The sequence below is a fragment of the Oncorhynchus masou genome, chromosome 23 (genome assembly GCF_036934945.1).
Source record: "Oncorhynchus masou masou isolate Uvic2021 chromosome 23, UVic_Omas_1.1, whole genome shotgun sequence".
NCBI classification, from domain to species: domain Eukaryota; kingdom Metazoa; phylum Chordata; class Actinopteri; order Salmoniformes; family Salmonidae; genus Oncorhynchus; species Oncorhynchus masou.
Window position 1 is genome coordinate 49,915,644 of NC_088234.1, and position 24,581 is coordinate 49,940,224.

General features: G+C 42.8%; 3 protein-coding genes across 3 annotated transcripts in view; 1 reads left to right on the forward strand and 2 right to left on the reverse strand.

The window, feature by feature from the left end:
• The window catches only part of ddx43 (DEAD (Asp-Glu-Ala-Asp) box polypeptide 43), a 34,715-nt gene extending 31,725 nt beyond the window's left edge, over window positions 1-2,990 (forward strand). Inside the window, exons 14-17 of the mRNA XM_064932417.1 lie at window positions 1,689-1,827; window positions 1,984-2,071; window positions 2,158-2,299; window positions 2,775-2,990. Of these exons, the coding sequence (XP_064788489.1) occupies window positions 1,689-1,827; window positions 1,984-2,071; window positions 2,158-2,289 (359 nt within the window). The 3' untranslated portion in view covers window positions 2,290-2,299; window positions 2,775-2,990. The remainder of the gene's footprint in view (window positions 1-1,688; window positions 1,828-1,983; window positions 2,072-2,157; window positions 2,300-2,774) is intronic.
• On the reverse strand, window positions 2,383-6,465 carry cgasa (cyclic GMP-AMP synthase a). Its single transcript, XM_064930902.1, has 6 exons — window positions 6,453-6,465; window positions 4,601-4,890; window positions 4,297-4,513; window positions 3,924-4,184; window positions 3,673-3,772; window positions 2,383-3,474 (listed from the first exon to the last, which is right to left on the reverse strand). Exons 1-6 carry the CDS (start codon window positions 6,463-6,465, stop codon window positions 3,138-3,140), a joined length of 1,218 nt encoding a protein of 405 aa, XP_064786974.1. The 3' UTR covers window positions 2,383-3,137.
• Window positions 5,916-23,158, reverse strand: eef1a1a (eukaryotic translation elongation factor 1 alpha 1a). The gene is made up of 8 exons (XM_064932416.1): window positions 23,074-23,158; window positions 21,505-21,679; window positions 21,077-21,256; window positions 20,555-20,851; window positions 19,209-19,359; window positions 7,382-7,638; window positions 6,810-7,044; window positions 5,916-6,704 (listed from the first exon to the last, which is right to left on the reverse strand). The coding sequence occupies exons 2-8, from the start codon at window positions 21,646-21,648 to the stop codon at window positions 6,580-6,582; spliced, it is 1,389 nt and encodes a 462-aa protein (XP_064788488.1). The 5' UTR covers window positions 21,649-21,679; window positions 23,074-23,158; the 3' UTR covers window positions 5,916-6,579.
• Between the last annotated feature and the right edge of the window lie 1,423 nt (window positions 23,159-24,581).

Genomic DNA, 24,581 nt, shown 5'->3' on the forward strand with positions numbered 1-24,581 from the left:
CACAAATTTGACTACATCCCTGTTGGTGAGCATTTCTCCTTTTCCAAGGTAATCCATCCACCTGACAGGTGGGGCATATCATTACGCAGGTGCACCTTGTGCTGGGGACAATTAAAGGTCACTCTAAAATGTGCAGATTTGTCACACACCACAATGCCATAAGTGTCTCAAGTTGAGGGAGTGTGCATTTGGCATGTCCACCACAGCTGTTTCCAGAGAATTGACTGTCCATTTCTCTACCCTAAGCCACCTCCAACGTAGTTTTTAGAGTTTGGCAGTACGTCTAACCAGCCTCACAACCGAAGATCACGTGTAGCCACGCCATCCCAGGCCCTCCAGCTTGTTCACCTGCAGGATCATCTGAGACCAGCCACCTGATGAAACTGAGGAGTATTTATGTCTGTAATAAAGCCCTTTTGTGGGGAAAAGCCTATTTTAATTGGATGGGCCTGGCTCCCAACTGGGTGGGCCTAATGAATGTATTTCAATTGACTGATTTCCTTATATGAACTGTAACTCAGTCAAATCAATGAAATTGTTGCATTCTATATATTTATTTCAGTATTGAAAGATAACACAAGGAATAAATACATGGGGTACCAACTCCATGTGCAGGGGTATGAGGTAATTGAGGTAGATACTTTTGGCTATGTAGTGCATGGACACCAGGTTTTTCCAAAATCATGGACATTAATTCATGTGGATTTGGTTGCCCCCCACCTTTGCTGCTGTAACAGCCTCGACACTTCTGGGAAGGTTTTCCACTTGATGTTAGAACATTGCTGTGGGGACTTGCTTCCATTCAGCCACAAGCATTAGTGAGGTCGGGCACTGATGTTGGGTGATTAGGTCTGGTTCACAAGCGGTGTTCCAATTCATCCCAATGGGGTTAAGGTCAGGGCTCTGTGTAGGCCATTCAGGTTCTTCCACACTGATCTCGATAAACCATTTCTGTATAGACCTCGCTTTGTGTACGGAGACATTAACTTGCTGAAACAGCAAAGGGCCACCCCCAAACTGTTGCCACAAATTTGGAAGCACAAATTCATCTAGAATGTAATTGTATGCTGTAGCGTTAAGATTTCCCTTCACTGGAACTAAGGGACCTAGCCCGAACCATGTAAAAACACCCCAGACCATTATTTGTCCTCCACCAAACTTTAGTTGGCACTATGCATTCGGGCAGGTAGCGTTTTCCTGGTATCCACCAAACACAGATTAGTCTGTCGGATGCCAGATAGTGAAGTGTGATTAATTGTGCTGACGTTGCTTTCCAAAAGCAGCTTGGAACTCTGTAGTGAGTGTTGCAACCGATGACAGTTTTTACGTACTACATGCCTCAGCACTCTTTTGTTCTATGAGGTTGTGTGGCCTACCACTTCGCAGCTGAGCAGTTATTGCTCCTAGACGTTTCCACTTCACAATAACAGCACTTACAGTTGACCGGTGCAGTGCAGAAATTTGACATTGACTTTTTGGAAAGGTGACGTCCTATGACGGTGCCCCATTGAAAGTCAGAGGTCTACAGTACGGGCCATTCTGTGGCCAATGTTTGTCTATGGAGATTGCCATTGGTGCGTGCTCAATGCCAGCAACCTGTGTGGCTGAAATAGCCAAATCCACTAATTTGAAGGTGTGTCCACATACCTTTGGCCATGTAGTGTATGTATGTGTGTGTGTTGCCATAGGTGTTGTCCGTATCCTAGTGGCCACTGACCTGGCCTCCCGAGGGCTGGACGTCACAGACGTCACACATGTCTTCAACTTTGACTTCCCACGCAACATTGAAGAGTATGTCCATCGCGTGGGCCGCACGGGCCGGGCAGGGTGAGTGAGTGTGTGTGTGTGTGTGTGTGGGTCTCCTTTCTCTACCTGAGCTGCTTCCAAGAGATATCAGCATGTTTCTTCACGAATTGTCAAATATTTTTTTCTGATGTGTCATTGTTGACAGTTTTAAATTTTTCCTCGTCTCATAACTGGTAGACGCTCTGGGGCCTCTATCACCTTGGTAACGAGAGGAGACTGGAGGAAGGCTGCTGACCTGATCCCCATCCTGGAGAGGGCTGGACAGGTACTCTTCTCGCTCTCACACACAGACAGTATTCACATTGTCTAACAAATGAGACCTATTTGGATTGAACCTGAATCCCTGTGTAGGAGGTACCTGATGAGCTGGTGCTCATGGCGGAGAGATACGAGAAGCACAAGCGAGAGAAGGAGATGTACGGTCCCAGAGGAGGAGGGGGAGGAAGAGTAAGAGACAGAGGAGAGTCTAACTGGAGGTTCTAACCCATTACAGGTACACAGGTTAAGCATATGTGTGAAGAGAAGGGCTGATGTGTTAACAATAGCCGAGTCCTTTGGGTTCACAGATGAGACGTCTTTGCTATTTATTCCCTTTTATTGATATTTGGCACATACACATTGCAATTTATTGATAATCAGCTGAAAACACCACTGCCCTCAGGCCTTAAATTCCAATGCATGGCTATTAACAAAGAAACCGCTTTTGGTGGAAAAAGCTGAACAGAAATACAAATGCTGTGGGAAAACAGAACATGCAGTGCGTTTACATCGCACACACATTCTCTCTGTTAGACCATTTGAGTCTTATAATATGACAGTGTGGTCACACCAAATATAGCTGGTTTTGACGTACTTCGTAGGAAGATTTCCTGGGTTTTATTTTTTTTAAACAGTTAAAAAATCCTCACTGACAGCTCATATCCATATCCTTTTGCCAATTGTCAAATCTGTGTTTCTTACTTTTTTAGGAGAGGAAGAAGCAACTTGCAACTTCAGTTCTGGAATCTCCAGCGTTCATCCTTTTTTGTGTTGAACATTTTTGTTTTATTGAATAATTCATAGTGTTGTACAGACAGTTTAAATTAACTTTTTATAATTTGAGTGAGAGCCAACTGCTCTTCTCCATGTATCATCTCTGGGAAGACTCAAAACTGTTCTGATCTGAATTAAATGGTAACTTCTGACTTTTTTCTCCTCTGCTCTTCAATTCCTCCTGCCCATGCCATTGCTTTTAACATAGACAACAGTATGGGACCACAGCTATACTCCACTTATGTCTATTAGGGCTCTGGGTGAGTCACTAAGGGGGCAGTGATCGAGGTAGTCCCGACTCACGAGTCGAAGATGGGGAAACCATTGTTGCGCTGCTCCTCAATACACCGGGCCAGGGTCACACAGCTCTTGCGGTTATGGCCAGAGCCCAGCAGGTTGTGTGTGGGGATGAAGAAGTTGGGGAGCTTGCCGTCTTTCAGGTGGCCCTCAAAGTCTCTCAACAGCTGCTGGAAGCAGGGTCCCAGCTGCGTCGCCTCCCAGTCACTGTCCTTGGTCCTGGAGCAGCATGCGTGCAGAAGGGTGGTCTTTGCATGGTAGGAACAGAACTTGGACAGACTAGGGTCCTTTGCCTTCAAAAGTCTTAACAGGTGCTTCAGAAGCTTCAGACAGTCCTTCCTGAAGGAAGAAAATGGGTAGCCTCATGCACACATGATCATACACAATTTATCAAAGTAAATGAGTTTGGTTAATAAAATAAGAAATATACAATTTAAAGGTCTACTTCATGGAAAGTATACTTGTTAATGACTCCCTGTACTGTAGCAGACAATTTGTCAAGGTTTTGCCAGGGCATTATGACTACAGTAGGCTTACCTGCAGCAGCGAATTCCGCTTGCCTCGCAACAGGTCTTCTGGGAGCCATGATTTGTTATGATACTCTTCTCCACATGCGAGAATGAGATGCGCCAAGAGTCTATGCATAACACGACAAGAAAAAACATTTAGGAAACTTGGCAAAAGGCCATACATGCCACTTCTCCTTTCTACCGAACTCTAATTAATGAATACATCACAAATGAAAGTGATAGCATGTTATGTGTAAATCTTGTTGACCGAATGGTTACCTTTAGCGCAGACCCCTTCCAGTTCCACCGTGCCCTTTCCCTCATATTTCGGAACGAGGTAGTATGAATGTGCCTTTAGTTCTTTCTTCACTTTGGTCCCAAGCCAGGTGTCTATTTTGAAGCCTTCCTGGGTGAAAGTGGGCCAACTCGATTTGACCTGTAGTCCCAGAACAATGTCCAGTGAGATGGGAACAGTTTCCGTCCCGTTTATCATTAAGGTCACCGCCGGGCAACCCTTCTTCTTCTTCTCCACCAACACGTCTTGAAAGAAGTGAAATGCAAATAAATGTTTTTCGATACACCATTTTTCTACTTATACAACATACAAAGCAATCAATCGTTTATGCATTTGAGAAGCGCGCGCTCTACACACCTTTGTGTTTCTTCACAGACGTTATAACTTCGTTTCTGAACTCCTTAAGCATTTCACTCGCAGATACCTTGTTGTCCCTATTTTGGAAGCGATCCAGAGAGTGTTTTCCCCGTTTAAATGCCACGCTATAAAAAGCTCCATCGTCTCCAAATGGCTGAATGTCCACCCGCTCCACCGGAAAATTAAACATCACGTCGAATTCGTCGGGATCAGAAATCTATATTGATCAAAACATAAGATATCTGTAAGGCATGCAAGCGTTTTGGGTCACGTTGGTGGTGAACAATTTAATTTAATGACCCACCTTTAGATTTTCGTAGTAACTTCCAGTGTGCAGAACATTTACATCTTTGAAGCATTCTGTAGACTTTTTCATGTGGTCACTTATACACTTTACCACGTCATTGACAATTCTTGATGAATCCGATTTATGTGTCCTCTTAATCTTTAATTTATCAAGTGTTGTAAACAGGATCTTATCCTGATGTGAGTCAACAATCCTTGAACCGGTCTCTGGTGGCACAGTTGGCTTTCCCTCAGTGGTGCACTTAGGCTGCTTATGCTCCTTAGGTTTCTTTTCCTCATGAATATGTCCTTAGTGTCCATCACTGCATGGCAACCTCCAATGGAACCATTCTTGTCCCGAACCAAACTCTTGGCACACCCTAGTTCTGGCCCCGGCTGGACTCTTTGCGCGGGCCCTGCTGGACTTTTTTTTGTCTTCCCTCTCCGGCTCATTGTAGTATGTATGATCGTGATGCGACACCCACTAGTGTATACTATGCCAGAGAAATGATCGTCTTCGCTGTTTTGGTTTGATGAAATGTGATTGTGAACACTCCCCTTGCTATATACAGTCGCAAGCTAGTGAGCCAAAATAAACAAAAGCACTAACGCCTACCCCACGCTTGTCACATAATGATTGAGCTTCTACCTACCACTAGGGATGGGCACAAATGACAAAATATATAATATGTGAAAGTGAACATACCAAAATTAACTGCAAAACACACTGGGGATTATTATTTGCCTTGTTTTGGGGTGGAGCTCATTAGAATAATACTCAGCATGCTTTGCATATGTATTTAGTTCATATACTTGAAAGGGAGCCATAATGGTGAACCTTTTTTTTTTATTATTACTTCTCAAAAGTATCTTGTTAGAAAATACATTGGAGTTCAGCCTAGTGTAATACAAAATACATGTAACAGAAATGTGCTATTGTCAGGTAAATGTATGTATGACAACTCTAAATCCCCATCTTCCATCAAGGACTTGCATTTCAATATGATGGGAACAGTGGGTGAACTGCCTTGTGCTGGGGCAGAACTTCAGATTTTACCTCGTCAGCTCAGGGATTCGAGCAACCTTTTGGTTACTGGCCCAACACTCTAACCGCTAGGCTACCTGCCCCCGATAGATACTCTATGTAACTTGTACTTTTCTTGACCCTCTAACTAGTTTACTACACAATGGCAAATGACTACGCAAACTCAGTTAAACAGTATAAGATTTCTCCTCAGTTATCGATGAACCCCAGAGAGGATTCATTTAACAGAACGCACAGCTTAGACCAATTAATGATTCACTTCAATCGAAAAAGGGTTGAGACATTCTGGTTGGTTAAATTATCTTTTAATGTCATGACGAGTCTTGTGCCATCTCGAACAGAGTAAGGTGCAACAGCTTCTGCCAATTAAAAGTTTTCCAGTGCAAAGATAGCAAAACGCCAATTAAAAGTGATTGGAGAGTCAACTATTGGTATACTCAGTGTGCCTAGAGTACAACAATCTATATAACACAACATACACTTTAGAGAAATAATTTTGTACTTGTAAGAGTTAATTACCAAAGGCTACTATAAAGCACCAGGTAGTTTACAAACACTAAAAGCAAGACAACAGACCACGTGAAGAGTGACTTATAACTACAGTACCGAGAGGAAGGGGGTGGCAGTTTACACGCCCCTCTATGGTTACAATATCTCACACATGGGGAACATGGTCATTCACATATTTAACAGTACACGTTTAAAACTAGCAATGTGCTATTACAACGTAAATTAATACACATGAATCTAACCACTTTGAAATGAGAGGGGGAACAAACACGGTCTTAAGGACTAGGCTTAATATTTGTTTCTTTCCTTCTGATACTTTTGCGATGCATTGTGATTATTAACCAGTCTTTGACTATGGAGTTGCAGCAGCCGATAGGGGGGTGGAGTTGGGTGACTACTGTCCTGCTATGGGTGACTCTTGAGTCGGCAGCACAGCACAACATTCATTTGGTCTTCTGGGCCTTTTGGGCAGACTTGGTGACCTTACCAGTGGAGGGGGCTTTCTTCTCAACAGCCTTGATCACCCCGACTGCCACAGTCTGGCGCATGTCACGCACTGCAAAACGACCTGCAGAGAGAGGATGTCAGATCCAAGGTAACTTCAAGGGAGAGTGGAACCATTTTCAAAGAATTCCAACCAGGCCCAAGAGATATACTACCCAACAGTACTCACCCAGTGGAGGGTACTCCGAGAAGCTCTCCACACACATGGGCTTTCCCGGGACCATGTCCACAATGGCGGCGTCTCCAGACTTCAGAGCCTTTGGGTTGTCCTCCAGCTTCTTGCCTGAGCGACGGTCAATCTTCTCCTTGAGCTCAGCAAACTTGCAGGCGATGTGGGCAGTGTGGCAGTCCAGCACTGGGGCATAGCCAGCACTGATCTGACCTGGGTGGTTCAGGATGATCACCTAGAGAAGATATCAGACACAGTCAACATGGTTGTTCTGTCAGCACCTGTATCAGCACTGATATTAGATGTTGGCCTCTTTACTTCCAAAAAATTTTCCCCACAGCTCATCACACTGTGCCACAAATACATATTTGTGAGAGAAGAGCAGAATGAATGAGGAAAGGAATAGATTGAATATTACTAGTAACTGCCAAGCTGTATCATCACCACCAATATTTTTATCCATGTGATCACCACTGTGTATCATAATTAAACATTTTTAGCTGTATGTCTTTTGGTTCTATGGTTTTTTCACCTCTACAGTAGGTGTGAGTGTGTTATCTGGCCCTGCCCACCTGAGCAGTGAAGACTGCTGCCTCCATTGGGGGGTCGTTCTTGCTGTCTCCGGCCACATTGCCACGGCGAATGTCCTTGACGGACACATTTTTGACATTGAAGCCCACGTTGTCACCGGGCATTGCTTCGGTCAGGGCCTCGTGGTGCATCTCAACAGACTTCACCTCAGTGGTCACATTAACAGGGGCAAAGGTCACCACCATGCCTGGCTTGATCATGCCCGTCTCCACACGACCCACAGGCACTGTGCCAATACCTGAGGGAGCGCGGATAAGAAAGTGAAGGTGGAGAGAGGATGAGGAAGGGATGTATTAGGGATGTGCATCTTTCCCTTTCAAGACGATTCGATACATATCTAGATACATGGACTCTGACACGTTACAGGAACGATGAGTTTTAGTTTGAAACGTTTTGTTGCGATTCAGTTTGATGCACTAACATTTGCATAAACACTAGATTTTCCATTCTAAATAAAATCTGCTGTTGATGGAGCTCATGAGCTGGGCCTAGTGAAGACGTCAACACTATAAAATAACACATGGGATCATGTCGTAACCAAAAAAGTGTTAAACAAATCAATATATTTTATATTTGAGGTTCTTCAAAGAAGTCACCCTTTGCCTTTTGACAGCTTTGCACACTCTTGGCATGAGGTCGTCACTTGGAATGCATTTTAATTAACAGGTGTGCCTTGTTAAGTTAATTTGTGGAATTTCTTTCCTTAATGAGTTTGAGCCAATCAGTTGTTGTGTAAGGTATGGGTGGTATACAGAAGATAGTAATTTGGTAAAAGACCAAGTCCATATTATGACACGGGTTAGTAAAGTATTCATGAATTGTGAGAGAACTGTGCTTCCTCACTAATCCCATTCAACAGTATACACTAATATAATTGCTAGGTCACCTCACCAAATAATAATTTTGGTTGAGTGTCACCTGTGTTTGAACTATAATAAATCATTTCTAAACATTGACTACAAATGACTGAAGACATGATGTAAATCAGATTGTTTATTATTTATGTTGCTAGTCTAAGGCAGTACTATTTGCCAGTCTGAAGCAGTACTTACAAATGTTTGACCTGTATTGTAGCATGTGGAGAGGTGTGGCCTCCATGTGCACAGGTCATCATTGTCTGCTCATTAAGGGACACTCCATTACTAATTGGGTGAAGAGTTTCTTCCCTAGTCCAGTTCTTAAAATATTCTAGTTAATTCTGTATTGTACAGGTTATAGTATCTAAACTGTTATTGTAGTTGTTTACTTTGCAAAGTGTTTCTTGGCTTAGTTTGACAAAGTGCTTTCAATTCCAAGTGTTTCCTGTCACCTGGTCTCTGCCAGGTTATACATGCTCAGATGTAGAGCTTTATGGGAAGGAAGATTGCCGCCTGTCTCTGCAGAGGTTAGTTAGGGTTGTTCTGAGCCCTAGGTGCTAGTCAGACTGATCTTCAGTTTTTTATATTAATTTGACTAGTTTATTATTTTCTTTGAGCCTGGTCCAGCACCTTGTTGGATGATTTGTATATTTATACCTGCATCTGCTCCAAAAGCCTAAAAATAAAAACCATGCTCTGGATCTTCTGCAAGACAGACCGCTCAAACCATCCAGGGCAAAATGAAAGAAAAGAGAAAACAAAACTGATATGGAAGAGCCTTTAAGTACTAAATATATTAGTGAAAGTGGTTTGATGAATCCTGAAAGTTGCCCTATTGTTCAATCCATTAAATATTGAAGGTGAGTAAAGTGTACAATAGGGGTTGAACAGTAGTCCTATAAATCTGCCCTAATAATCCTCACTAATCATGGAACAGTGTTTTTGTCATGAACTGTGCTCTAGGTTTAAACTGCTACGTATGGTCTGAGTCCCATAATGATTCGAATAGGCTACATGTCCCAAATTATTGCACAACTTGTAATATGTTAGCCTAATGCGATCCACAGGAACAACCACACGACCATAGGTAAACTAACGATGTAATGGAATGATGCTAAATTAAACAAACAAGTCAATGACCATTATAAATGTATGCAGGTTTAACTGACGGTGGCTACTGATAGTGGCTAATATTTAACACTGTATATTGTTACAAAAATTGTATTAAACATTCTAGAAATCATAATTCAACTCCAGGTTTGGCACTCTACTGTCATTTGCACATGGTTACAGAAGCCTATAACTTGGGATGAAATTTGGAGACCCAAGCTAAGGCCAGCGTTTTATAAAACTTCACTGTGGGAAATGTGATATGTTGATGTGTTTCTGTTAGATGCCATATGACTGGTTTCACGTCTCCAGTGATATTGTAAAATAGATCTAAAACAATGTATTCATATTTACAATCCGCTTACACATTTACCTCTTATCAATTTGTAAATTAGTGTATGGAGAAGGGCGTTATTTCTATTGCGGGGGGGGATAGATGTTTCATTCGGAACTGACAGGTTGGTTGACCTTATTCATTGTTTCATCGCGCATAAAGGTGGAGGAATTATGAAGGAATAAGTTCAAGGTCAGAATACGGTGTACAGTAGTTCTTCCTTTAAAAGTTGTGCCGTTCTGCACCACACCTTGCGGGCCGCCGCAGAATTCTATGTCAAGTTATTTAAGTGTCAGCGATTGTTGCCATTTTTAATGCTAATTAGTGCAAGTTTGACCACCAGAGGGCATCTTTGAGAATCATTTGACCTTTTTATATATCGGCTGAACTAGAGAATTTTAAATATTTTTTTTGTAAGAACATAGTATATGGGATTGATTTTATGAAATCTAGCTTAATTAATTAGACTAATATTATGGTGTTTCTATTCCAAGAAAAACTAAAAACGAAACATTCAGGACGCTGTACGTGACCGGTCTGGAGTAGGCTACTGTACTAAGATCAAAATAATCCTAACATTTCCACACCCTAATTGTAGGCTAACCAATAGCCAAACAGAGATTCAGTGAAAATAAAGCCAGGAGCGAGAAGCGGTGCTGAAATAGTTGACCACGTCATTCAATGATATTTATTCCCATAGCAATTCGTTATGGATCCATAATGAAATAAACATCTGCATTACAATTATAATGCAGGGTTAATAATAAATTAATATATTTAAGGTGTTGATGCATTTTTTTGGGGGGGGGGCAAATTGAGTTGTAGAGTACTAAAACAATGCATTTGGTGGACTCTGTAAGATAGACTCACTGATGGTTGAAGATGATGAGCGATCGGCAAAGGCAATCAATATCACTCTAATCACAGTCAGAAGACAGTTGAAGAAACTTGTGTGGACTGGTCGGGAGTAGGCCTAGGCTACTAAGGGACTGAGTGAAAAGCAAAATGATCCTAACATTTCCAAATAAAAAATCTGATTTATTTATCAAGACCAGTCCCTGTCATTCAGTGATATTTATTCCCCATTGGTCCTGCTGATATTTGAAATAAACATCTGAATTTTGAAAGAGTATTTCTATCATTATTTTATTAAGGAAAGCATCAATACTGTACAATTTATGCCTGATCTGACATTTTGCGGTTGCGTGAGGTATAGAGTTAGAAATGTAAACCTTTTGAGTACTTAATACATGGTGGTTGGGGGGTTCACACCTACTGTAGCCGAGCTATTAGACTATCATCAAATCAAATGTATTTATATAGCCCTTCGTACATCAGCTGATATCTCAAAGTGCTGTACAGAAACCCAGCCTAAAGCCCCAAACAGCAAGCAATGCAGGTGTAGAAGCACGGTGGCTAAGAAAAACTCCCTAGAAAGGCCAAAACCTAGGAAGAAACCTAGAGAGGAACCAGGTTGAGTCTATTGTCCTGCTATTAGCCCATCCTAGAAACGTTGTTTACAGAATGCACAGCCTGCTACGTTTGTTTTCTCTCCCTGTATCAAAATACTACTTAAACAGGTCTCTTAAAGAATTGAATTGTTCATTTTATTTTTGGATAACAGAAAATAAATAAATAATAGAATGTTAATTATATAAAGCAGCCCCCGTTCCTCGCCCTCTTCAACTCCGCCAATGCCGCCTGACTCTCCGCCAATTTAATTTAGAGGATTGGAGGATATCTAAATATCTAAGGGGCATTTTTCGTAAGGGCAAATCTGATCTGTGAGAATATCTAAGAGGCTTTTTATATAATTCTAATGTCGGGTTAATTATAATAATCACATTGTTTAAAAAATATATTTTGTTGATTTCGTTTCAAATAACTGAAAGTGAGCGATTGTTGTAATTTGAATAAAGGGAAAAAGGGCATTCTTGAACATTGGATGAGACATTCTTACTAATTTGTAAGTAGAGGCAGTTAGATATTTCCATTTTTTTTTCTGTATTCAGATGGAGAGAAACCAAAAGCTCACTGTGAATATTTTTTGGGTAAAATCGTCAGTCCACAGTGTAGTATCTGGGATCTACATCTGTTTATATTAGTTACTGTGCTGTTACTAAGCAGTAATGCATTACGGCAGTGCTACGTTACTACACCTAATAGGAAATGCACATGCGCACTGGAATGCCGGGAACTGTAGAGCTCGAGGGTTTTTGACTAAACGAAAACTAACTGTACTCCCGTCTCCTGCCTGGTCATTTCTCCACAACACAAATATTACAGTGGCGACGAGGTGATTAAACTACATAAACGGACATTGCTTGAAGGGAAGAATGTTGCGTGAGTAATGAAACTGAAAATAATTTTGTAATTCGTCAGTTATTTTTTATTTTCTTTCGCCAGTAGAGAAGGCTAAGCACTGCTAGCACTGCTAGTACAGTATTCAGGAGCTGCCAAGTAGCAAGACTATTGGAGTCCAGAATAGCGACACTGCCCTCTGGTGGTTAAATAAAAGAAACTGTCATTGAACACATTGAAATTAGGCGATCTCAGTGGAGAAATATTGTCAAGAAAAAGAAAAAAAAGGAAGAAGGGACGTAACACGGTGTGTACATTAATACAAATGAGTGCAGTGAATGAAGTAATTGCAGAAACTTCTGAAGTGAAGAAGTAGATGAATATTCAGAAAATTAAGGAATATAAGGAAACTGAACAATTAACTGTGAAAATGGCAACCATTGGTCGAGTACCAGAGTTTGAGGCTACAAAAGAGGATTTTGATTCCTATTTGGAGCGTTTGGAGTGTTGGCTGGCTGCAAATGAAATCAAAGATGGAAAGAAAGCAGACGTATTTCTCAGTGTTTTGGTCCAACTGAGTATGGATTGCTGAGAGGTCTCATTGAACCAATGAAAGCAGTGGAGTTGAACTATGCAGAACTGACTGAAACTCTCAAGGTATTTCAAGCCTAAGCCAATTCTCATTGCAGAACGTTTCAGATTTTACCAACGTCACCAGAGTCAAGGGGAAACCGTGGCTGACTACATCCTTGCTTTGAAAAGGCTGGCAAGTACATGTGAGTTTGCACGATTTCTTGATGATGCTCTCCGAGACAAGTTTGTATGTGGTCTCACAGGTGAAGCATATCACAGAAGGCTCCTGTCAGAGAAGGACCTGACCTTTAAGAAAGCCTGTGATATAGCACTTGGACTCGAGCTTGCCCACAGGGATACTATTGAGCTATCGGGACATGCAGAACGTCAGAAAGGTGTTCACAAGGTCAGTGATGCACGTGGTGGAAAAAGCTCACAAAAGTCACACTTTTTTCAGTCCCGTCCTCAAGGTTACACAAGAACAAAGCAGCCCACATCTCAAAGGTCTAAGCCAAGTCGCTCGATTCCCAAATGAAAAGTGCCACAATTGTGGAAAGGTTGGACATTTACAGAGAGTGTGTAAGGCCTCAAAACGCACAGCAAGAGCGCACAAAGTGTCAGACGCAGCACAAGAAGAGGAAGGTACAACTGAAACAGTAGTGGAACTGTTCACAGTGTACACAGCTCAACAACTAAAAGATGGAATCTATCTCAACATGGAGTTAGCGGGAAAACCAGTAAAAATGCAGCTGGACACCGGAGCGTCTGTATCCCTGGTTCCAGAGAGACTCTACAAAGAACTGAAAGAGTGCCCTCTTCTGCCCGCGTCCATCCGCCTTTCTTCATACACTGGTGACACTATTCCGGTGTTAGGGCAGATCCAGGTACCAGTCCGGTATGAGGGGAAGGAGTGGACGCTACCGCTTGTCATTGTTAAAGGAGAAAAAGCAGCCTTGCTAGGCAGAAACTGGCTACAAAAGATCAAGTTGAACTGGGGAGAAATCTTCAGTCTGAGAAATGACAAACCAGTGAGTCAGGCTACACTCACTAACATGCTGGAGAAGCACAAAGAACTTTTCAAAGATGGCTACGGTGAAATACAAAACTTCACAGCAAAAGTCACGAGTGCAAGAAGGAACCAAGCCTATCTTTCACAAACCACGTCCAGTTCCCTATGCTCTTAAGGAAGCAGTAGAGAAGGAAATGGACCGCCTACAGAAGAATAACGTAATCACGAAAGTAGCGAGGAGCAACTGGGCCGCTCCGATTGTTGTAGTCCCAAAGAAAGACAAGACCGTCAGAATGTGCGATGACTACAAGGTCACAGTAAATCGCTGAATACTACCAGAGGAATATCCACTACCAAACGCTGAAGATCTGATTTCCACTCTGGCTGGTGGGAAGGTTTTCAGTAAGCCGGACCTGGCATTCGCTTATCAGCAACTGAAGCTGGATCCGGAGTCAGAACAGTATCTGACCATCAATACACACAAGGGGCTATTCAGATTCAATCGGTTGGCCTATGGAATCTCCACAGCTCCAGCCATATTCCAACAAACAATGGATCAGATCTTGGACGTTATAGACCATGTTGTGTGCTTCATGGACGACATCCTCGTGTCAGCACCAACCATTGGAGAGCACCTTGTAGTGCTGGACAAAGTGATGTCAAGACTGGAGAAATACGGAGTGAGAATGAAACGCAGCAAGTGTGAGTTCCACCAGGACTCAGTGGAGTATCTCGGATACAAGATTGATGCACAAGGCCTGCACCCAACCAACACCAAGGTGGAAGCAATCGTAAACGCACCAGCACCCACAAATATCTCAGAGCTGAGGTCATTTTTGGGGCTCCTGAACTATTACGGAAAGTTTGTGGCAAACTTGTCCACATTGTTGCATCCGCTTCACCAACTGCTGCAGGCCGATACAAAGTGGAATTGGTCCCCACAATGCGAAGAAGCATTCAAAACTTGCAAACAGCGTCTGCTAAAGAGCAAGTTGCTTGCCCACTATAACACAGAGATGAAGCTGAGACTCGCGTGTGATGCATCTCCATACGGAGTAGGAGCCGTCATCTCACATGTTCTACCGTCAGGTGAAGAACACCCTATTGCATTTGCATCACGGACTCTGTCACCAAGTGAGAAAAATTATGCTCAAATTGAGAAGGAAGCCCTGAGCATAATATTCGGAGTGAAGAAGTTTCACAAATACCTCTACGGAAGGAAGTTCCAACTGCTGACAGATCACAAGCCTCTGTTGGCCATCCTTGGTCCAAAATCAGCTATACCAACCCTTGTTGCACTTCGAATGCAACGTTGGGCTCTGATATTGTTAGCCTACGACTACGAGATTGAGTACAGACGATCCAGTGATCACGCAAATGCCGATGCACTATCAAGACTACCATGCAATAGTGACTCCGACAGTGAAGATAATAGAGCAGTCTTCCAGATCTCTCTCATTGATGAACTGCCCATATATGCTTCTGACATAGCAGAGGAAACAAGGAAAGACCCAGTGCTTTCCAAAGTCTTGGACTTAACATTAGGCGGTTGGCCAACCTTTGTAAATGACGATAACCTTCGTCCATTCATCGACAAGAAAGACCAGTTGTCCACTGATCAAGGGTGTGTTCTGTGGGGATCAAGGGTGGTGGTACCTCACAAATTCCAGAAGAGACTGCTATCTGACCTGCATGAGGGACATCCAGGGATCACTCGAATGAAAGCACTCGCTCGCAGTTATCTGTGGTGGCCTGGACTGGATCAGGACATTCAACAGCATGTAGGCCACTGTTCACCTTGTGAAGCTGTTTGCAACAAGCCTGCTGCTGCACCTCTTCATCCATGGTCCTGGGCTGCTACACCTTGGGAACGCATCCATGTGGATTATGCCGAAATTGACAAGCAACATTTCCTTGTTGTCGTCGATGTCCATTCCAAGTGGATGGAAGTGTTCCCTACTCAACTGACCACAGCTGAGAAGACCATCAATCTTCTCAGACACCTGTTTGCATCCTTTGGACTAGTCAAGGAGCTCGTATCGGACAATGCCCCCCCATTCACCTCAAACGATTTTGAAATGTTTCTCAAGAACAACGGAGTAAGGCACATCCTGTCACCACCTTACCATCCGGCATCAAACGGAGCAGCGGAGAGAGCCGTGAAAACCTTTAAGAAGGCCTGGACTAGACTCGAGGTTCAGTCTGTGCCCATCCACCAAAGGCTTCCCCGGTTCCTGTTTACTTACCGTAACACCGCACACACAGTAATGGAATGTACACCAGCTGAACTGTTTCTGAAACGCCAACCACGTACCCGCCTGTCATTGTTGAAACCAGACTTGTCAAGCACTGTGGCAAAGCACCAGCTACAGCAGAAGAAAGCTCATGACAGACACTCAAAGACTGTCAGAGAATTCAAAGAGGAAGAGAGGGTGATGGTACGTGATTTCAGACACCCCAAGCTCCTGTGGAACTCAGGTGTGATCTTGCAACGCAGAGGACCTTTGACTTACCAAGTCCAAATTGGTCATCGCCAGGTCAACGTTCATGTGGATCATCTGCTACGGTCCAACGCCCCAGCAGAGACATGCCGAGAGAACAATAACGACCCCCAGGACTATTCTCCTGACTGTGGACGTACGGGAGAGACAAAGCCTGACCTTCCACCCGAACCTGGCCCACCACAGGAAGCCCAGGAGGAGCGGAGATATCCTATTCGACAGCGAAGGGCACCTCAAAAGCTTGACCTGTGAGTTGAGCTGGTTAAGGAGGTAACGGACAGCAAAACAAACACTTTAATATGTCCTAGATAAAAGGAAAGAAAAAGGACATTACCTGGGTTAGTTATTAGGACACAAACTCCATCTTCGGGGCAGAATAATCCCCTGGATTTGTGCTGGGCTCTGAAAAGTCTGCTTCAACCCAGTAGTTGAAAAATGTTTAAGAATGCATTGTTCAGATATTGCATTAGTAGTTACCTAACATATTTACCTTGTTCTCTGGGAGTTAAACACTATGGGGGAGGAGTGTAGTATCTGGGATCTACATCTGTTTATATTAGTTACTGTGCTGTTACTAAGCAGTAATGCATTACGGCAGTGTTACGCTACTACACCTAATAGGAAATGCACATGCGCACTGGAATGCCGGGAACTGTAGAGCTCGAGGGGTTTTTGACTAAACGGAAACTAACTGTACTCCCGTCTCCTGCCTGGTCATTTCTCCACAACACAAATATTACACACATGTCAAGTGAAATTCCCCCATTTTGTATTTATCCAAGTTCTCTCTTAACCCCAGGACCACCGACAGTTGTTGTTGTTGCCTGATGCAGGAGGAGAGAGTGACTGAAAACACCACAATTTAGACCTACCGATAGATCAGCGTTCTAACTCCTCATTGTGATAGTGTGGTGCAATGACAGAATGCCACCATCTACCACAAACGGTCACAGTATAAACCCGTAACTTTTAAAGGAAGAACCACTGCTAGCTGAGATGTCAAACTTAAAAAGAAATCTGCACCCCAAACGAATAGAGGGTTAATAATGCTTAAGTTCAAGGTCAGAATATGCGTAGAGAGAGAAGTGTATAAAAAGGAAATTACGTTCCATTTATGGGCACTTAACTCGCATTGGAATTAATTTGATTCATTTGTATTTTGCAGTGTCAGCAAAGTTGTATGCAGTTTGACACAGAAGGAGCCGACATCAGTTGTCACAATAGATCAGACATTTCCAGAAGGTAGAATACATTTTTTTATATACAGTGGGGCAAAAAAGTATTTAGTCAGCCACCAATTGTGCAAGTTCTCCCACTTAAAAAGATGAGAGAGGTCTGTAATTTTCATCATAGGTACACTTCAACTATGACAGACAAAATTAGAAAACAAATCCAGAAAATCACATTGTAGGATTTTTAAATGAATTTATTTGCAAATTATGGTGGAAAATAAGTATTTGGTCACCTACAAACAAGCAAGATTTCTGGCTCTCACAGACCTGTAACTTCTTCTTTAAGAGGCTCCTCTGTCCTCCACTCATTACCTGTATTAATGGCACCTGTTTGAACTTGTTATCAGTATAAAAGACACCTGTCCACAACCTCAGTCACACTCCAAACTCCACTATGGCCAAGACCAAAGAGCTGTCAAAGGACACCAGAAACAAAATTGTAGACCTGTACCAGGCTGGGAAGACTGAATATGCAACAGGTAAGCAGTTTGGTTTGAAGAAATCAACTGTGGGAGCAATTATTAGGAAATGGAAGACATACAAGACCACTGATAATCTCCCTCGATCTGGGGCTCCACACAAGATCTCACCCCGTGGGGTCAAAATAATCACAAGAACTGTGAGCAAAAATCACAACCACACGGGGGGACCTAGTGAATGACCTGCAGGGAGCTGGGACCAAAGTAACAAAGCCTACCATCAGTAACACAATACACCGCCAGGGACTCAAATCCTACAGTGCCAGACGTGTCCCCCTGCTTAAGCCAATACATGTCCAGGCCCGTCTGAAATTTGCTAGAGCGCATTTGGATGATGCAGAAGAAGATTGGGAGAATGTCATATGGTCCAATTTGTAAGTCGCTCTGGATAAGAGCGTCTGCTAAATGACTTAAATGTAAATGTATGTAAATGTCAGATGAAACAAAAATATAACTTTTTGGTAAAAACTCAACTCGTCGTGTTTGGAGGACAAAGAATGCTGAGATGCATCCAAAGAACACCATACCTACTGTGAAGCATGGGGGTGGAAACATCATGCTTTGGGGCTGTTTTTCTGCAAAGGGACCAGGACGACTGATCCGTGGAAAGGAAAGAATGAATGGGGCCATGTATCGTGAGATTTTGAGTGAAAAACCTCCTTCCATCAGCAAGGGCATTGAAGATGAAACGTGGCTGGGTCTTTCAGCATGACAATGATCCCAAACACACCGCCCGGGCAACAAAGGAGTGGCTTCGTAAGAAGCATTTCAAGGTCCTGGAGTGGCCTAGCCAGTCTCCAGATCTCAACCCCATAGAAAAACTTTGGAGGGAGTTGAAAGTCCATGTTGCCCAGCAACAGCCCCAAAACATCACTGCTCTAGAGGAGATCTGCATGGAAGAATGGACCAAAATACCAGCAACAGTGTGTGAAAACCTTGTGAAGACTTACAGAAAACGTTTGACCTCTTTCATTGACAACAAAGGGTATATAACAAAGTATTGAGATAAACTTTTGTTATTGACCAAATACTTATTTTCCACCATAACTTGCAAATAAATTCATTAAAAATCCTACATGATTTTCTGGAATTCTTTTCCTCATTTTGTCTGTCATAGTTGAAGTGTACCTATGATGAAAATTACAGGCCTCTCATCTTTTTAAGTGGGAGAACTTACAAAATTGGTGGCTAACTAAATACTTTTTTGCCCCACTGTATATATAACTGAGCCTGCGATTTTGTTAAGTTTTAATCCATTTTCGGACTGATGTATGCTTCAGTTCTGGGTACGCAGACTGTGGCACTTGTATCTTAAACATTTGAATCAGGGGCCGATGCATATCTGTGAATCGTTACATCCCTAGAATGTATCATTATGGATGGGCAGCCTCTAAGGTGGGTGCGATGTTCACCTCCAATCTTGTAGACATCCTGCAGGGGTAGGCGGAGGGGCTTGTCGGTGGGGCGGGACGGGGGCTGAATAGCATCCAGAGCTTCCAGCAGGGTGGTCCCGGACGAACTGCCATCCTTCCTGGTGATCTTCCATCCCTTAAACCAGGTCATCTGAGGATGGAGGAGACCCGAGTGAGCAGTAGATCAAAGTTATAAAGTGTGCTGTGCGCCACATTTTTCATTGACTTACTTTCTTCAAATTAAAGCGGAGAGCAGATTATATTAGGGGTGTCCCGAATACTCGGATAAAACTAGTATCATAACGAATATGGAGAATTTTCATAATACGATTGACATGTATTTTTTTTGTAATTATCAGTGATCGGACATGTTTTATTTTCAGCTGCCATCACACATCTTTCACTAAAACAGTGTGAAGCGCTGTGTGCTCCAAACTATTGACTAGTTCTTCTGTCTGTAAAGAAACTGGCGGACTATTTGTTGAGCCTGCTGCAACAATTGAATTAGAATAAGCCGCTCTCCGTCTGCTCTAATTGACCCAGCCATGCACAGCTGTTTCACTAACAGTCACTCTTCTCGGGGCACAAGTCTCCCCTTCTCCAAACGTCATGTATGAATCTGTAGCTAGTGATTGAACAACAATCTAGTTCTTTTCTGTAGACTTTTAAGGCCATATATTCTGTCTACTTGGCGTTATTTAGTAGTCCTACTTTGTCTGCCAGTATAATTATTCCGTTGTTGACGACATCTTATGTCGTGATCCTAGCCCATGCTTCTTGCTATTTTTTATTCTGGCCCAGGCATGTTTACCGAGTGACAGATTATTCTAAAATGAAATAACCAATGTTGGTATTTTAATTGTAAAAATGTTGTGGCATAAGTGTCGGCAGAGAGGTTTTGCAGTGAAACAATATATGGGGCAAGCAAATTAGCCTATCTTCCTCTAAATCTGCGTCTGGCTACTGCATGCAGCAGTAGCCAGCCATGTATTAGGGTATTTATTAGCTTATTTTGTTGATAATAGGACTAAGTAAATGGCCCTAATGTGCATTTATTTGTCGGGGTCGTTTACCTTTGAACAATGTGTGTGATTGAGTGACGGAACCTAACAATGCGCAGTAATGTGCACTAGAGGTATAGGCTTTACCAGCATTTAATTAGCAGCATTTAAAATGCACTTCCTGGTTTTACGCGTATCAAGTGATAAAACGGATACGTTTACGTGTATGACAAAATCGGCACACTGCTAGATTATATTACATATACTCAGACCGCTCACTGTGGCTGCAATGCTATCCTAGTATAAAGATAAAAATAAATGCCCTTTAGCTTCTTGCTTACGTACATTAGGACTGGCCTCCAGCATGTTGTCTCCATTCCAGCCAGAGATGGGAACAAAGGCTACCGTATCCGGGTTGTAGCCAATCTTCTTGATGTAGGTGCTGACTTCCTTCACAATCTCCTCATAACGCTTCTGGCTGTAGTTGGGCTCAGTGGAGTCCATCTTGTTGATGCCCACGATCAGCTGCTTGACCCCCAGGGTGTAGGCCAGGAGGGCGTGCTCGCGGGTCTGCCCGTTCTTTGAGATGCCGGCCTCGAATTCACCCACACCGGCTGCCACAATCAGCACGGCACAGTCTGCCTGTAAACACCAGAACATGTGAATAATAAATACAATTAGTTTTCAAAAGTCCTATGCAACTAAGATGGCACTTTGAGTCCGCAAATTGCCTGTGGTTATAGTACAGCTATAAGCTAGCCTGGAAAACCACAGTTGCAAGTTTAATAATAGACTTCCAGGCACTTGAATGAAGACCTGGCAGGTGGCTGTGTGTAAGGAAGGACTGTGTCATTGTGTGATTCAGACCTGGGAGGTTCCAGTGATCATGTTCTTGATGAAGTCCCTGTGTCCGGGGGCGTCGATAATGGTGACGTAGTACTTGCTGGTCTCAAACTTCCACAGTGAGATGTCAATGGTGATGCCACGCTCCCTCTCTGCCTTCAGCTTGTCCAGCACCCAGGCATACTTAAAGGAGCCCTTCCCCATCTGAGAAAAAACACGTCACTGGTTACATGACATTTCTGAGGAGAAGTCAATGGTAGTGAATTCTATTGCCAAGATGTATTGTCAAATTAGACAATATATGGCAATATAACTCAATCTTTAGGTAGCCTATGAAGATTATTGGTTAATACAATAACAGCAGTGTACTGAGCCCTTTTACAACACGTTGGCCAACAGAAGAACGGACTAGCAATAGATGTTTGCAAAGTACAGTACCAACTCTTACTCACCTCAGCAGCCTCCTTCTCAAACTTTTCGATGGTCCTCTTGTCAATGCCACCGCACTTGTAGATCAGGTGGCCAGTGGTGGTGGACTTGCCAGAGTCCACGTGGCCGATCACCACAATGTTGATGTGGAGCTTCTCCTTGCCCATGGCTGACTGGTTAAAGTGACAGTGAGAGAGTCTGCAGGTGGAAAAGTGCAGCAAGGTCTATGGATCTGAAAGGATTTCCTGGGCAAAGACTCCACAAGGGAATACAGTGAATTACAGCACCATGGACAAGGACACTACAGCTGACTTCCCATTGAGTAACAGCCCCAGCAGCTACTGCCTCAGCAAAACTTCTAAGGACAAGCACAGTTTACACACAAAAACAATTTCACATAAATGGCACCACGAGACCAATCAACAATCATTTAATGTTAGCAAACTGTCAGTGGGCACAGAACTGCATCAAGCTCAAGACACAGTTAGTTTCTAGCTGGTTATCCCTCCTTTCCTCTGCCACCCAAAACAATGTGTATGGTCACACACCGGATGGGTGCAGTGAAATGTTGTTTAACAGGGTCAGAAGTAGTACAGTGACCAAATTAGGGTTAAGTGCCTTGCTCGAGGGCACATCAACAGATTTTTCACCTCGGCTCAGGTATACTCGCCCAACACTATAACCGCTAGGCTACCTGCCAATGCTCAGCAGTGAGACATTGAGACAATCAGCTCTTATGTCACTGAATATCCTCCCTATTCCATATCAACTTGCTAACTGTAACCTCAGACATTCCTCCATTTTGTCATGAGCCTTGGCATTGAATGTGCAGCATCCATTTCTGAAGCCAGACTACTGCAGTGGAATGCACAGGTTAAATGCTGGGGAATAACACATATTATATTTAAATAAATGCCGGTTTTACTAGGACAGTCGTGTTGTTTCCTTTTCATTGACTTGCATGACAATGACAGAAACACCACAAATTCACCTCATTTTCCAATTGCAAAATTGATCAACAACCTAGGTTGTTGATATTTATGACCGACCATTTCATTAGGTGAGCAATGTATGGAAATGATTACAGTAGCCTAATTCTGCATGCTTATCTTGGTGCACTGGGAGCTGATAGCAGATTTCACCAGAACTGACTGCTATTTCTAAAATAAAATTATGGTAGCTTTGCAATAGTTTATTTTTCTTTGCAATAGTTTTTGTTTTTCCACTGTTCATTTGACTTTGCTGTCCATGTAAGCCTATTTAAAAACAGGTGACAGGAATGTAGGTGCTACAATTAGCTGCGCGACCGGATAATTCTGATGAAGTCTAGAGGATTTAGTTGGATTTCCAAACCGTCCTGCCTCTGCCGCCATGTTCTCTCATCGCCTACGCTTACTCGAATATGGCCTATCTATGCGCATTAGCGGTCGACTGTCGGCTTCCAACAACAATGCAATATTCACACGCCCACAAACGTTACGCACAACAATGTAAGGGCAAATTGAAAATATAAACATTCAGTCATTCGCCATTTACAGCATTAGATTTGAAACAATGTATCACATGCGTAGTTATTGGAAAGTATTGCCTACCTGCGCAAACGAATGAGTCAAGTCCGGTGCTGAATGAGACTGTGACGAGATGCTGATCCGTTTATCGCAGACAGGAGGGGGTTACGCAATTGCGTTCAATGCTCATACCCCTTCCGAGATCGTTCGTGTTATATACCCCAGTGCCCTAGACACAGGGCCAGTAGCGGTGCGTGGGTAAAACCACTGGGGAAGCCAAGCCATATTTACAACCTGTGTTGTGATAATTGCGTTGTTTGCTCTATACATCCTGTTAATTCATTTGCCTTGTGAACATGCTATACAGTATAGGCCTAAAGACCTTTTTGTTTTATCATAAAACCCGATATCAACCACTCTAAGTGAAGTCCACAAAGCATATTGCTTGTACAGTAACAGACAATTACATGACCTACAGCATGGTCAAGCAAGTTAATGTTTCAGACATTTTCGGACTGCTACACAACTATTGATTTAGAACCACAGAGTTACTGCAAGTCACAAACAGGAGCTGCCTCCACTATGCCAGCACCATTTCAACTTCAACATTTCAACATCATCACCTTGGTTTAGTCTAATACAGTGATAACTAAAAGATTCCAAAAACAATGTATTCCAAGCTAAATATGTGGCTGTCCATGGTTCTGATTTCTGTGTGTATGCATGCATGTTCGTGAAAGTAGAAAAACATGTTGACTCATCCATGTTGACAAAACGGTCTATCACTCTGTCATACACTACACACTTTTTATTTATTTTTTCCTGGCTAAAATGCTTGCTCACTTGCCTAACTTCCATTCATTTTTATTTATTTATTTCACCTTTATTTAACCAGGTAGGCAAGTTGAGAACAAGTTCTCATTTACAATTGCGACCTGGCCAAGATAAAGCAAAGCAGTTCGACACATACAACGACACAGAGTTACACATGGAGCAAAACAAACATACAGTCAATAATACAGTATAAACAAGTCTATATATGATGTGAGCAAATGAGGTGAGATAAGGGAGGTAAAGGCAAAAAAAGGCCATGGTGGCAAAGTAAATACAATATAGCAAGTAAAACACTGGAATGGTAGATTTGCAATGGAAGAATGTGCAAAGTAGAAATAAAAATAATGGGGTGCAAAGGAGCAAAATAAATAAATTAAATACAGTAGGGAAAGAGGTAGTTGTTTGGGCTAAAATATAGGTGGGCTATGTACAGGTGCAGTAATCTGTGAGCTGCTCTGACAGTTGGTGCTTAAAGCTAGTGAGGGAGATAAGTGTTTCCAGTTTCAGTGCTTTTTGTAGTTCGTTCCAGTCATTGGCAGCAGAGAACTGGAAGGAGAGGCGGCCAAAGAAAGAATTGGTTTTGGGGGTGACTAGAGAGATATACCTGCTGGAGCGTGTGCTACAGGTGGGAGATGCTATGGTGACCAGCGAGCTGAGATAAGGGGGGACTTTACCTAGCAGGGTCTTGTAGATGACATGGAGCCAGTGGGTTTGGCGACGAGTATGAAGCGAGGGCCAGCCAACGAGAGCGTACAGGT

What these genes read in the sequence shown, in the direction of transcription:
- cgasa (XM_064930902.1), bottom strand. An exon ending in GTTACTACGAAAATCTAAAG is followed by an intron (nt 4,514 to 4,600) that starts GTGGGTCATTAA and finishes TGATCAATATAG; the next exon opens with ATTTCTGATCCCGACGAATT. An exon ending in AGCGGAATTCGCTGCTGCAG is followed by an intron (nt 3,475 to 3,672) that starts GTAAGCCTACTG and finishes TTCTTCCTTCAG; the next exon opens with GAAGGACTGTCTGAAGCTTC.
- eef1a1a (XM_064932416.1), bottom strand. Translation starts at nt 21,648, where the DNA reads ATGGGCAAGGAGAAGCTCCACATCAACATTGTGGTGATCGGCCACGTG. An exon ending in TTGAGAAGGAGGCTGCTGAG is followed by an intron (nt 21,257 to 21,504) that starts GTGAGTAAGAGT and finishes GTTTTTTCTCAG; the next exon opens with ATGGGGAAGGGCTCCTTTAA. An exon ending in GGATGTCTACAAGATTGGAG is followed by an intron (nt 7,639 to 19,208) that starts GTGAACATCGCA and finishes GCGCTCCCTCAG; the next exon opens with GTATTGGCACAGTGCCTGTG.